General features: G+C 53.6%; 1 protein-coding gene across 1 annotated transcript in view; it reads right to left on the bottom strand.

Moving 5' to 3' along the window:
• Positions 1–15,217, bottom strand: part of KSR2 (kinase suppressor of ras 2) — a 384,468-nt gene that overhangs the window by 139,634 nt on the left and 229,617 nt on the right. The window contains exon 5 of the mRNA XM_075534388.1: positions 13,835–14,019. Coding sequence (XP_075390503.1) covers positions 13,835–14,019 — 185 coding nt within the window. The remainder of the gene's footprint in view (positions 1–13,834; positions 14,020–15,217) is intronic.

Here is a 15,217-nt window from a genome sequence, read left to right as displayed (position 1 = left end):
CCCTGAAAATAAGACCTACTTACAGTTTTGCCTCGCACCGACATATAAGGCATCCCCCTGAAAATAAGACCTCCCCGAAAATAAGGCCCCCCAAAGCTACTGCACAGCTCACTGTTGGCCGCAGCGCAGCCGGAGCAGACAGGAGGTGCGAGGTCTCTTTTAATAAAACAATAAATGTGTGCCGTATTATTCTTCATGGAAAAACAAGACATCCACTGAAAATAAGACCTAGCGCATCTTGGGGAGCAAAAGTTAATATAAGACACTGTCTTATTTTCAGGGAAACAGGGTAAGTTGATCCATCTCCTGGAGATTCTTTCCCTTTTTTCTGCCCTTCTACTTGACCAAGCATATTTGCTATCTCCGCATCAACAAGAAATATCCAGTTACTTTAGGGATGGGATGTTTGGAGAAAAAACAGAGAACCTTGCCTTCTACCGAATAGCCTTATATCAAACTCCTGGGAGAATACAACTTCACAGGAAAGGCAAGTCTTTTTTTGAATGGATAGGAAAGGCAACTTTTGACAGCGTTTAGAAAAACTACATAGGACAATACGTTCAGGACCTCCGGGCAGAAAGAACATATTAAATAAGATTTCTTTAAGAGCAACCACCATCGAGGCAAACAAAGGCACATTTGGCTGCGGGAACATTACAAAAATTTCTAGTCATCAAAAAATTAAAAAGGCAATAAGAGAAGGAAAAGTGCGGGCAACGACCCAAGAGACTAGAATTGCCACACACATAACAAATGAATTAGAATTCAAAATGTGCCTTTTAAAAATCAATAGGAAAAAGAGAGATTTTCATCGAAAGAAAGGAGAGAGGGAGGGAGGCTGGAAGGAGGGAAACAAGGGAGGAAGAATGCACAAGAGGCGTGGGGTGGTGGCCCAACTTCTGTGTCCAAGAGCCTTGTGAACAGCCCCTCCCTCTCAACAGCACTCGGGGAAACTCGAATGGAATGACTGTTTGCACCCCCTAAATTGGACAGGTCAAGTGCTCTGGCCCACACGGAAGTCGGCAAGGGTTTGGAGCACCAACGTGGCCTCTGCACTGCTGGCGGGGAAATGAACCGATGCAAAGCAGGACGGAGCCAATCACACCGTTGGACCCTCGCACAGCGCTGTGTGAATTGTGTGAGCCTACTTGAGATTTTACATCTCCTGCTGCTATTACAGCGAGCTTGCTCATGCATCGGTGACGCCCGGCATACCGACTTGCAGGTGACTGGTTGAGGGTTAAAATCAGCATAAAAGGGGCCCACGCAATGCAAATCTGGGTTCTCCAAGGATAAATTATATGTGGATGTGGTAGTTAGGTAAGTTCCTGTCAACTTGAAGGCATATAATAGTGTAGGGGGTAGTATTCAACCTGTCAGTCAGGTCACCTGGCCTGATGGTGCTGTCTTGTGGGCGTGGCCTTCTCATAAGGTGGGTCCTGGGAACCTCCCCACACCCACTCCACCTTCACCTTCCTGTTGGCAGGCCACTCTGAGACCTGCTAGAGCCCTGTGATGCTTCCCCCACCATTGGAGCCGCACGGCTTTGCACCTTCTGGTGTTTTGCATCATTGCATGTGGCTGCAGGAGTCTAAAGAGGGACTGGTATCAGACTGATGGACTTGCGTTGCACTGGGCTGTTTCTCTGATATATAACTACTCCTTCATGTAAAGCTCTTTCTTATACATATATGAGGGTCACTGGATGTTCCTCTAGTAGATTACCAACAACGAGGAAAGTTGGTACCCCAACCCCAGTATCAACTGCATATCTAGTAGAATGTCCAATGGTTTTCCACTGAGGGTGATTTTACCCCAGGGGACATTTGGTTATAAAAACTGAAGGGGGGGGGAAGGACAGGGGCGAGATCCTACTGACATCTAGAAGTTAGAGACCAGGGATGTGGCTAAATATTCTACAATGCAAAAGACAGCCCCCCCCCCTCCAAAGGACTGTCCATCCCCCAGTATCAGTAGTCCTGAGGCCAAGAAACTCTGATCCTGTCAAGCGGAAGACCTTGCAGGCTCTTGGATATGGCCAATCTGCTTTCAGGAATATTCCCTAGACCAGTATTGACCACACTTGCTAATTAAATATAAGAAGGGCAGTTGAATTTGGAACATTGTGTGATAGATACACAGACAACAATGGCCAGAAAGGCACAAGAGTCACTGCTGAGGTGACTTACGCACAACTGAAAACTACCCAGGATTCCGATCTGGGTTTAGAAGGTTAGGGTCATGGTTTCCTGGGACATCCCAGTTCATGGGCTTAAAAATGTGTGTGCTGCTTCTGTTCTGCCTCCCAGGTCATTGCATAGTTCCTGAATTCTGAAGCACTTGCAAGCGGCTCTCTGAGATCAGAAGAACTGGATGGTGCCCCGCAGCCATCATTGAATATTTGGGTCCAAGATTCCATAAGAATATCTTGATCAAAAGCGGGGAGACATACAACTGGCTTTTAAATACTCATAGACTCTAGACTTTTTGGAGCCCTGGAGGGTAGATAAGTCCCTGAAACCATTGCCCTGAGATCATCTTTATACCTTAAACAAACAGACCAAAAACAGCTCCTGGAATCTTCTTAGTATGGAACAATAGTTTGGCTGACCTAGCAGAAATGTCCTCTTTGAGCAGGATGCTCTTTTAAGGACTTGGAAGACAACATAGGAAGTATAGCGAGCAACGGGCTTATGTTAATGAGGGAGGAACAGCTCAGGAACAGAGGAGGAGGAGAGCGGTGACGTACCTTCAAGAATGCCATCAGTGTCACTCAACTGTACACTTAGAAACTGTTGGATTGACGTGCGTTTTGCTGGGGATGTTCTCGAGAGCAGCACAAACGACATTCACAGGAAAAGAACAGAAGGGAGTTTGCATCACGGACCAGACCCCAAGCATCTCCCTGGACAGGTTGACTCAGGAGGCTGGAGACAGCAGCCAGGACTCATCAGCCAGTGGCCTTGAACAAGCGCCCAGGTGGCAGGTGTCTTCTGAGTCGTTTGGGGGATTCTGTCCTAGAAGAACCTTGCCCCAGAGCAGCAGCAGGTCTAAGAATGCCTCAGCGTCAAAACACGGGAAAGAATCCAGATGTCCAGCAATAAAGCAATGGTGATCTACCAATCCATGGGCGCACTGCCATATTCCGTCTTTTCCCAGATGTTCTCATCGAAGGTACCTCATTAATTTATGAATCGCTTGGATATGGCCTTTCTTGCCGTGCTCCTGTGGAACTCCTACCCAATGACAAGGCAAGACAATGCAAATAAGGTGCTTGAGTGGCCCACCAAGGGGATTAGACAGCTTGGTAATAATGCAAATAAGGTGTATGGTACCCTAAACATGAGTGGGGTAATGGAGGGAAGGTATATGGAACCCTAATGAGGGGGTTGGCCAAGTTTGCCATCCTGCTGAGCTTACCATGAACTGTCCCAGAGGAAGAAAAGAAGTGGCAGGTGAGGAACTTCCTATGATCCCTGCTCTCAGAATCTCCTGGAAGCAGTGGCAGAGAAATGGCATTAGAGACCCCAGAAATAGGACCCCAACTAGACACAGTACTGTGGGCTCCCTAGCCTACAAAGCCAGAAAGATTCTCCCATGCTTCAGTCAGGAAGTGTGCTGGCAGAGTGGGGTGACTGTCAACACTTGGCAGCGATGGGCCCCTGAGCTCACAGAGTTACAGAGCTGAAGGCCTTTGGGTGAGGCCTGCTGACAGAATGTGGTGCCTCTGGGCACTTACTGTAATACTGGTGACAGCAGGGCAGAGGCCAGGCTGGCCAAAGAGGCACAAGAAGCATGAAGGGCCAAGGGGTCAAGTGTCAAGGAGATGCCTACCTAGGGGCCTAGCTAAGAAATGGTCCTGTCCAAAGAACTGCATCCTGGGTTGTTTTGGGATCCTGAATTATATAACCTGTTGCTTCCCTAATAAGCTCTGCTCCTTGGGAGTGCAGTCTGTGAATTCCAGGTGGCCACCGCATCGCATTAGCAAACTCAGCAGGAGAGTAGCAAGTGCGGTGGAAGGGATGGCTGCTAGGAGAATTGGTAAGGAGATCGGAAGGTGGGGGCCAGTCTGACCTGAGCCTCAGAGGAAGCAGCCTGGAGCTCATGCTAATGGTGAATTTCTCTCTCCATCATGAAGTCAGAGGGGGCCAGACGAGTCCACCAGGCCATTTTCACAGCCACGCAGAAAGAAAAAGGGCCATCTGTCCATCTGCGCACTGCTTCCCCAGACTCAAGACGTCTCTGCTGGTGCTGTTTAAGAAGCCCGTGTAGGTAGGCTTATTTAGACACGTCTCCCCGGTAGATCACGCTGATCTATGGTCATGCCTTTCGGTGTGGATAATCACCTTTGGCTTCGATGCCAAGTCACAGGCCAATATTTTTTAATCTCTTTCAAAATGCCAATTAAACTCAACTCGTGTCACACCAACAGTGCATAGGACACTGCTCAAGTGACACCCACCCTGAAGAGCCTTCAAGCCAGGGGAGCAGAGAGATTCAGCCTGGGGGGTGGGGGCCAGGCTGTTCAGCACTCAGGCAACCCCTGCCCTCCAGGCCAACATACTAACGGGCGTCCTTTCTGAACCAAGGAGCATCTCACCTGTTTTACCATGGAACCAACCAGGGGGTAGGGAAGGGTATGGGTTGGGTGGAGGTGGTGGGGTTCTGAGGAAGCTCCTTCAACTGGGGAAATAGATGGTTGTCACCCCAAGAGCCGAAGTGCCACAGGCAGTGTCAAGCCTGAGTGGACCAGGGGCCCCCTTTTCTGCCCAGGGCCCCCTCTCTGGCCCGGACTGTTCGTCCAGACCAGAGAGCAGAGCGGGGTGCTTTGGGATGCAGCAGTTAACTCTTCGTGGCCACGAGGGGGCCATTTGTGGGTGATTGCTACTACACTGACGGATGCGCAATTTCACAGCTGAGCAGAGCACTTGTCAGCCCACCAGCCTCCCCCCACCCCCCAAAAGCACCCTGTTTCCTCCCAGACTGGTGATATGGTCACCAGGAGACTGAGTCACAGCCGCCATCCTTGCATAACTTGGGGCCACAGAGGACCCTGCCGACCTACTCGGGGAAGCAGCGGTCGCATGGGAGAGAAGTGTAGCAAAAGTACTGGGGTAGCAGGAGGTGAGGGGGGCAGCAGCAGACCTGAGCTCAAGGCTGGAAAGCTGCCCTGAGTGCTAGGATGAACTCCATGCCAACCAGGCCCTGCAGCTCTGGGTCCCTCTCCAGTCCCCGCCCCACCGGGTCTCCCTTTCTCCCTGCACAGAGCTCCAGCCTGATCCTGAAACATCCCCAACTCTCAGCATGGGCTGTGCCTTCTACTGCAGATGCTCCTCCACCGCCCTCCCTGTCTGGGGCGTAGCCTACCTAGCTCTCCACCATCCATGTAGATCAGTGGTTCTCAACCTTCCTCATGCCACAACCCTTTCATACATCTCCTCATGTGGTGGAGACCCTCCTTCCCCAACCATAACATTATTTTCGTTGCTACTTCATCACTGTCATTTGGCTCTTGTGATGAATCGTCATGTCAATATCGGATAGGCGGGCTGCATTTATTTCATTGTGACATACTGAACATAATGAGAGCATACAGATAAATCACAAAACAATATGTAATTCTAGATTGTGAAATAGTTATTTCTAATGACAAAATGACAAATCAGTGATGCTTTGTTTTGAAGCGTGGTGTATGTAGCATGGGGTAACAGTCTTCACACCGGATACTCATATGTGGGCATGTGGGCGGATCCACCTGGAGACAGATAGAGGAGCGGTGTTCAGTTCCTAAGACCATTGGAAATATCTGTTTTCCGATGGTCTTAGGTGACCCCTGTCAAAGGGTCATTTAACCCCCCCAAAGGGGTCGAGACCCACAGGTTGAGAACCGCTGGTGTAGACAGTATGGGGAGAATTGCTGGTGAGTTATGGCCCCGGGACCTGTACATCAGGGTGTCCTGGTGTTACAAAAGGTTGGCAGTGCGACCCCACTGGCTGCTCTCCTGGAGAAAGTCAAGACTGTCCGCCTCTGCAAAGATTCACAGCCTTGGAAATCCGACAGAGCAGCTCTACTCTGTCCCAAAGCGTCTCTATGGGGCAGAAGCACCTCAACACAGCAAGGGGTTATTTTATCTGTGAATCACATGGGGACACCTTGATGTCTCAGGTGACGGGGCCCCCGGGGGGGACATTTAACAGCCTCTCTGGGGAGATGTCAGGGAGGGAGCCCCTGATGCAAATGCCCTCTCTTGACGTTCATCAAGAACGTGGTAGAAGAAAAGATGGGTCCAGAAAATGCCTCTGCTCAGCCAGGCCTGAGGCTGCCTGTCTCCAAATGGTCCCATCGGTTTCTGCGCCTCGGAGCTGCTGGCTCTGGGACCTGGGTTGACTCTTGAGGTGGTGGTGGTGGGAGGAGGGGTGGGTTATCTTTCGGAACAAATTCCAGTTGTCAGAGGGTGGCTGTCGCCACTGTCGGCCCTACTGTGTCATTTCTCAGCTGCAGGGGAGTCACGTGGTTCTGGGCGAGGCCAATCCGGTTGCGGCCCATCTCCCTGGCCTCTGTGATTGCATGGGAGAGGAAGACCAGGGCCTGAGCTTGCTCCAGGCAGGGAAGCGCGGTCCTTCCCTGCTGGCAACGTCAGTTTCCCATCTGTGGACCGGGGATGTGGGACCGTGGGTCCGGAGTGGGAAAGGCTGGCACCCAGCGTGTGGCTCTACAATAGCCACGGGACTCCCTGGTTGTTGTGAAGTTAGTTGGTGGCCAAAGCTCCTCATGGGGGAGAGGCTGTTTACTGGGACAAAGGCGGTCACCATGAGCCCAGGTGCTACAACAGGGAAGGGACCGCCCACGTGGACAGCATGAACCATGGCCCGGGATCAGGCCCACTCCGAGAGGCACAAATAGCCTCCTTGACTCCAACCGCCAACCACTTACCAACCAGTGTTTACAGCAGGGAGCCTGGTGGGAACAACCTAACAAAAGGTCGGAGGCTTTCCGCTGCCCACAGAGCCCACACTGTCTGTGCTGGGGGAAGACATTCAAAATCCAAAGGGAAAGAGAGAAAAATCCGGAAGACATTCAAAATCCAAAGGGAAAGAAAGAAAAATCCGGAAGTGACCAGCTGCATGTAGGAATCACCCCACCCATCCCCACATGCCCCTCAGATCCACACTCGTCCCCACCTGCCAGACACATGACACACGTCCCCTCTGAAAAGGGGACACTTGTGCCTTTCTTGGTGGCTCCGCCGGCTCCAGGGTGAGCCGTTTCAGTGGCTGCAGAGACAACTGCTTGGCAGCCCCCTGGGTATATGAGCGGCACTCCTGGCAGGTGCAAGGAAGTCCTGAGTTCCAGCCCCAGCCCTTGAGCGAGTCCCTGCCACTCCCTGAAGTGAGGAACACTCGGGGATGTCTTAGCCTCCTTCCATCCACGATCCTACAGCAGGCTTTTGAAGGCGGGAGCCCTAGAGTCGCCACACCCTGAGACTGCAGGGACTAGATGGTGCCCGGTTACCACAGCCACCTGCTTGCTCTGAAAGGGATCCCGGTGGACCGTCCCCGGCACAGTGGGAGAAATACGTGGACTGGAACTCGCCGCATAAAGAGACCAGGCTGCCTGGTCGGATCAAGGCTGATGGGACTCCTGAGACTTCGGCCCTTAATCACTCTCCAGGTCTGGAAATGACTCACCCCCGCCCCACCCCTCTCAAGGTCCAGCCAAACCACAGATCTATATAAAGGAGAGCAAGAACACTAGGGGGGTACGCCTCCTTAGAAGAGCCCACCATTCATGACCCAAAGACTGACGTTGACGCCTCTGAAAACCTTCACCCAACTCACAAGGAGACAAAAGCCACCATCAAGCACTCTCCAGAGCTGGGAGCCCCAGGATGAATGACCAACCACAAACTGTGAGGCCTGCCTCGTACTGGCTCATGTGAGGTCACGGGATGGCCAAGAGGGGACAGACATCCGGGCCTGCGATTGCTCCTGGAAATTCCAAAGGTCTGGCTGCCGTGGGTCCACCTCCTCCCATGCAGCCCTCCCCGGTTCTATACCAGCCCGATCCTCCCTCTACTCCCTGAAACCACAGCTTCACTCACTTGCATCTAAGAGCTCCGTTTGTTTGGGGTGTGACGCAGCATTAGAAGAGAGAGAAAGGGAGCCAGAAATTTACTTCAAGGAATTGGTTCATGTTGCTGCAGGAACTGTTAAGTCCTAGACATGCAGGCCAGGTGATGAGAAAAGTAAAGCGTAAGAAAGTCCAGGTAGCTTGTCGATTTACAGTCCCCTGGAGGAAGGATGGGCTCTAGGGAAAATCCTTTGTGTTCTTAGGGTCTTCAGTCGATTGGACAAGGCCCATCCTCATTATGGAAGGCGATCTGCTTTATTTGCGGGCCAATTGAGGCAGTCACATGGGAATCGTTTTATGATAGTCATGAGACGGGCATTTCATCGAACTGAGCACCAGGGCCTCACCCAGGGGACACAGGAAACGAACAATCACAGCCATCGTGGGCCATCAGCCACTAAACAAAAGGAGTCCAAATGAATCCCATATAGACTCGTGTATACGCCGGGTTTTTTCAGCACACATTCAATGCAGTCTTTGTGGTAAAATTAGGTGCCTCGACTGATGGTCGGGTTGGCTTATACTTGAGTATATATGATAGTAACTAGCTGGCAAACACATAGACAAGAAAGGGTGGAGTTAGAAAATCATCTTTTAAAATAATCATCTCAACCGACTGCCACGGAGTGGATTCCAAGTCCTCGTGTCCCGGCATAGGGTCTCCGTGACTGTAAGTCTTCACAGGAGCAGACAGCCTTGTCTTTCTCTCAAGGAGTGGCTGGTGGGTTTAAACCTCCAACCTTGTGGGTGTTGGCCAAAGCTTAACCTGCGACACCATCAGGGTGCCTTCAAGCACTCAATTCCTCAACACATTCTGACATTGAGCGTCTCCAGGCTGGAGGGCAAAGGAGGACTTGCACCAGTGGGTTCCCAAGGCTGTCTATCTTTATGACAGCGGACAGCCTCCTGCCTGGGGAGGGTGGGTTTGAACAGCTGACCTTGTGGTCTAGCAGCCCAGCGTATAACCACATTCACTCCTGGAGGGTAATTTGTGGCAGGGTGGGGGAAGAACGTGATGAAGAGATCTCCCCCAAAGGGACCCCACATCTCCCCATGGGGAAGTGCCAGACAGCGGGGGCCAATAGATGCTCTAGAGAGACCCACGGCATGGCCAGCAAAGAGGGGAAATTGAAGGTGACTGAAGAGACAAGACAGCTCCTCCGCTGGATCCTGGATGAGGGACAGGACAGGGGATGTGACGGGGACAATTGACTCAATTAAAAAAAATGATTAGATGAATGTATTGATTCCCACGTTAAAGCCACTGAATTCAGTAACTGAGCTGTGGGGATGTAAGAAAAGATGCAGGCTAGGGCCCGATGGATCTGAAAACGAAGAGCCACCGAAGCAGGGGGAGCATACAGGAAAACGGAGTATGGAGAGATTGTTGGATTTGTGCATATTCATTCTCTCTCTCTCTCTCTCTCTCTCTCTCTCTCTCTCTCTCTCTCTCTCTCTTTCTCTCTCTCCCCCCGCCCCCCGACACACACACACACACACACACTTTAAAATAACCTGGTGGGTCTGGTTCACAGTAGGGAGTGAGGGTCATACAAGGCCCTCAGCATGTTCTTATAACTTCACTGTAGGTTTAGGGTTAATAATACAAGGAAAAGTAGAAGGAAATGGTTGGGTCAACCAGCGGGTCCCAAATAGGGGGTGGGGGTCCTCCCCAGAGGTCCCAACTCAGTAGGTCTGGGTGGGGGTGGCATGAAAATCAGCAGGTGAGAAGCCCTCGTCTAACTTAGCAGAAACTGCAGGCCCCCCCTCCCCCCAAAGGCACTAGACCTCCCCAGGCCACCTCGCGGCAGGCAGCAGGGCTGGGAGAGGGATGGCGCCAGGGACTGGCGTTTCCCATTGTGGACCTTTCGTCCAGTGTTGCTCGTTTGTCCGGGGCACAGGTGCATTACCCAGCCTGCCAAGTGCTCCATCCACGCCTGCTGGACAAGCCGCAGGTGGTCAGTAAAGGTTGGGGGCCTGTCGGGAGCAGAGGTTCTCAAATCTGCAAACATGTGAGGGGAGGGAGAGGCTGCCTGCACCTGCTGGGCACGGGCGTGGGGGAGGGATGCCGGCACCAGAAGAAACGTCACCCCAGGAGTATGTGGTTCTGTACCCACTGCTAACTGCAAAGTGGACGTCTCACGCCCAGCGGTGGGTGAGAAGCCCAGGCCTAGGATTCTCTGCGGGCAGTGCCCCTATGCCGCGTGGGGTCACAGGGTCCATGGCACACAGCCACATATCCAAAGGGGTGGCAAGTGTCCCGTCACCTTCATTTCCCCGTGGACTTGCCACCACGCAGCCAGGCCAGACCCAACCAGCTTGCTGTCTCTCCTGATTCTGAGAGGAGGGAGGCTGGGGCGGAAAACTTCTCTCACACTCCCCTCTCCTCTTTCAGGGGGTAATGAACCTTGGCTTCAAGCCTCATTAAACCCCATTATAGAATCACCCCCTCACCGAGCCTCTTTATAACCCTCCTGGTGGCTGGTTCCCTGGGAGGACACAGTTCAGCTTCACCGGTCTTCATTGCTACCTGCTGTCTCCCAAGTTAAATCAAGCTTCTGACTCGGCCTCCGGGTACCCAAGAGGCCAGGCTCCCAAGCCAGGGTCAGGGGTCCGTGGCCCTGTCTCCAAGACGGAGAGCCAGAGGTGCTTGGGGAGGGGGTTGAGGAAAGGACATGCCATGCTCCAAGGCATCGTGAGGGTGGAAGGACAATATTTCATACGGCAGGGGCCTCCTGGCCAACCCCAGCAGGAGTCATTAGGAAAGACGGAGACGGGGAGGTTCTGGAACCATCCATCACCTGCTCCCCTCAGAAGCTGCAGCTGCCTCGACATGCTCTATGCCAGCAGGCAACACCCCAAGAACTGCAGACGGAAGATCTACCTGGCCATCCCTTATCTTCATCCACCACATGCCATCAGGGACGGTTCGAGAGCTGCAGTGTCCCCTGGGAACCCACCGCCTGGGACGAGGGCTCCCTGATCAGCAACAGGGTCCAAGTGGCACTGGTTAGCCACCAGCAAGGGGGCTGCTTGCAGATTGATAAGAAGCATCCTCAGAGCCTGTCCCCCACCACACAATCCCCATCCCACCCACCGCCACCCCAAAGCAACCAGAGCAAATGAGGTCCCCTTCTCCAGGAGCAGGTTGCAGTGAAGTGGGACTTGCAAGTTCACCCCGAGACGCTAGAGCCGGGTGGATTCAGAATGACAGCCAACGCCATCTCCTTACTGGCTCTGGGTGGGTGCTTGCACCTCTCCCAGTTCCAGTGGCCTCGTCTGTCAGACGGGGGTGGGGGGTGGAGCCCCTCATGTGCCCAGCTGCAACAGCAAGGATGGAGGGCCGAGCTCACCCAAAGCACCTCAGATGAAAGGTGTGCCAATCTGCTCTGGAGCACCCTGCCATCGGAAGCCCCGCAGAGCACAGGTGCGGTTGAGTTGGCGCTGATGCAAAGACAGAAAGACAGTGGCCTCGAGGGTCGGCCTCTGGGCTGGAGACTGACTTTGGGTCCTCAGCCAAGGAGGAAACAGACTGGGGAGGTAAAGTGATTTGTCCACTGACATACCGGCAACCACTTAGTGGCCCTAAGCCTGAAATTCCTTCCCCCGGTAATGGCCGGTGATGAGAAATCACTCCTCCCAGTGAGGTGATCGCTATTTTTTTTTTTTTCATTGTGAAGAACCCTTTGTAGGGGACTGAGAGGCAGCCTGACACCTAGGTGGGCTGGGGTCAGCTGGTTGACCTTAGGGAGATCTGCCGCTGCAGCAGGGAGCTCAGAGTCCACTGTGCCCTGTTTCTCTGGGAAGTGGGCTCGCTGCTGTATTTTTATTCCGTGTGGAATAAAAGTGTCTGTTATCTTGGGACTTGTTCATAACTCAGAGAGGCTCTGAGCTGCAGGGCTGGCCAGGCTCCTCTGTGCAGCTGGCTCCTCCCCACGGTCCCCTCCCCTCCTTAGTCCCAGACCCGGAATTCAGGAAAGCCCTAAAGATGCGAGGTGGCCCTGAGGTTCTTAGGCTTAGCCTCCCGGCTCTGCCTAACACTGTCCCCAGGCATTAGCATAAAAGGCTAGCAGTCGGGGTGCCAAGGTCATCCCCATTTTACAGATGCAGATACTGAGGCTCCATAACAAGGCTCTCCTTTTGCTCAAGGTCAGACACACTGCCCAGGAGCAGCAGAGCAGGGAGAGCAAGAAGGGCCAGGACTGTGCCGCTGGCCAAGACCAGCCATCGGTCCCGCTGCCGCCTTTACACCCTGGCTAGGCCTCCGAGCCTTTTCCCCATCCCAACTCAGGGCCACGCAGGCCCCCACGCGGAGCGTCTCTGACTCTGCTGGCAGTGAGCGCCGGACAAATTAATCAATCGGCCTTCTGGTGTTGTCAGGGCTGACTCAGCGGCTGCTTCCACTTGCCTGCGTCTGGCCTGTGCACACTGGGCACAGAGAGGCATGCCAGGGCCTGGGTCTTCTCTCCTGCTGGGGCCCAAGCCCTCCAGTGATCCCTGCTGGGGATGCATGATGCTCAGGGGAGACTCTAAGCCAAGCTGTCCACGCCAATCCAGCCTAACCTGCTGGCTGGGCCAAAGCAGAGTTGTATGCCCTGCCAGGGAATTTTCCCAGAGGGATCACTAGCCCATGGTATCCAATTCTCAGAGGGTCCTCAGGAGATCCACGTCCAAGGCCCTTGTGGAAAGGTCGAGATGAAACCACGTGTCTAGAGAAAGGCAGACAGCTGGTAACTTGGTTATCTGTTCACATGGGATGGTGACCTTGAGTGCACTGGAGTTAGAAAAAACCCTGGATTAAAATCCCCCAGGCTCACTCTGGAATACGCCTGGGCCTCAGTTTTCTCATCTGGACAATGGGAGAAAACCCTCTGCTCCGTGGGTGGTTGCAAGAACTCAGTGAGATCATCGACGTGGGGCACGACAACAAATAAAACACACATGTCATCAGTGCTGCCCTCGCCGCTCTCGGATGGACCTGAGCAGGGCGAGAGTGACAGTGGAGGGGCAGGAGAGGGAAGGGCCAGTTTCCCCATCTCTGCAAGTTGATGGGGTGGAGTCTAGCCTGTCAATCAGGTCATAGCCAATGAGGCCTCTGTGTGGGCATGGCCTTCTCCTGAGGATTCTGGGAACTCCTGTATTTCCTCCTTGGAGGTGGGGCAACACTCTCTCTCTTGGCTCACTTCCTGTGAGACACCCCTGTGGAGAAGACACATGGAGGGAGGCAGATGGAGCCTGACCGCGTGGAGAACCCTGCCAGCGCTGAGATGCTTACAAGGCCACTGGATCCACAAGACTTTCCACCCGCATTCAGCGTGACGGCATATGTTTTGTGAGTCTGAAGAGGACTTGATAGATTGTTATCAGACATATGGGCTCATATCAGACTTTTCTCAATATTCAATTGCTCTTACATATAAACCTCTTTCTTATTCACATTTGCGTGTCTATGACTTTGCTTCTCTGGTCTACTTGGACGAGCACTCCATCCCTGAACACCTGTAGGTGAGAGAGCAGCAGCTCCACACCCGTGACTGTCGCCCCAGCCTCCCAGATGCGGCCAGGCAGGCAAGCAGCGGGGTGAGAGGCCTAGGAGGTATGCCCAGACATGAAGGCAGAGGCGCCTGGGTCAGGAGAGTAGGAAAGGAGAGGGTGTACCTGGCTGGAGGAGAGGGCAGGTGCTCCCAGCCCGGGGTGACTTACTTGCAGAGGGGGTGCTCTCGATGTGGACCGGGGGCGTGGGGGGCGCTATGGCCTGGTGTCCCATAAAGAAGGAGCGGAGGGAGCGCTCGCCCAGGAGGGGTGAGCGCTGCTGGGAGGGGATGTTCTCGCAGCTGCCCACGCTGCTATGGATCTTCAGGTTCAGAGGTTTGCTCTTCTTCTTGGCTCTGGAATGGACAGAGAGAGAGAGAGAGAGAGAGAGAGAGAGAGAGAGAGAGAGAGAGAGATTTAACTCTGAGTGTACAAAACCAGAGCACGGCGCGGTGCTCCACCTTTGGCCTTGGACCACCAGTGGGGGATCCAGAGGATGGAATTATTCAAGGCATTCCACCAGCTCTCTGGGGGCTCAGGCATGGGGGCTGGGCAAGGGGTCCTGTGAAAAACCCACCCCCACCATAGAGGGCCCTCAAATGCCTGCCTTGGAGCGGCTGGAGAAAGCTGGGGGGCCTGTTCCTCTTCTGGCTCCAATTCACTCCCACCCCCAACTTCTGCCTGCACATGCTGAGGTCCCGGGGCCTGAGCCCCTAACCCACAGTCACTGCTTAATGGTCTTGGGAAAGTGAGAAAGCAAGTTATCATACAGCCTTCCGACCCCCCCAACCCGGACTGCTTATTCAGAGGTTCTGGGCCCAGATTATTGCTGATGGTAGAGACTGGGAGCTGAGTCTCCTTCCCCAGGGAAACGGCTGTCCTGTCTGGGTACACAGTCGCCTTCCTGCCTGTGTATCACAGGCTGCTGTGGGCCAGTCACCCCTCTTCTGCAGCGCAGGAGGAGTCTGGGCTGACCGCCGGCCCCATGTCAACTACTAAAGGGCGTGACCCACTGGCCGTGGGAGACCAATGCCCACTGGAGCAGACCGAGCTTGGCCGCTTCTTGTTGAGCACAGCATTGTTCCACTCCACACCCATGCGGGAGCCACGTCTTTCTGGATGACGCGGGACCCTGGCTCCGCCATTCGGAATGGTGAGCGTGGTCAATGAAATGAAAACAGCAGGGTACAGGGGTGACCTTCTTGAGTGGGCACAGCCTGTGTCTAGGCAGCATTCATTCCCCTATGTTGAGATTTCCCAAATCCACCACCTCTCATCGTATAAAAAGAATGGCCATGATTCTAGTGGCCTTTAAGAGAGAATGTAAGGCTTGAACAGGTTCCTAGCACCAACCTCACCCCCTTGCGCTGGAAGCATGACCTCCTTCTGGTACTGGGCATCTTCCGCAGAGCCCACCCAGGGTCACTACACAGGGTGCCTGCCTGAGGACTGAAGAAGGGAGGGTGCTCCTGAAGGCTGAAGGTTGGCTGGGGGGTTCTGGGAACCATCTCGAGGGATGTGGGGAAGCCATGTAGATAAGGGACTCAGGGTACC

The sequence above is a fragment of the Tenrec ecaudatus genome, chromosome 16 (assembly GCF_050624435.1).
Source record: "Tenrec ecaudatus isolate mTenEca1 chromosome 16, mTenEca1.hap1, whole genome shotgun sequence".
NCBI classification, from domain to species: Eukaryota; Metazoa; Chordata; class Mammalia; order Afrosoricida; family Tenrecidae; genus Tenrec; species Tenrec ecaudatus.
This window is presented reverse-complemented; position numbering and strand designations above follow the sequence as displayed.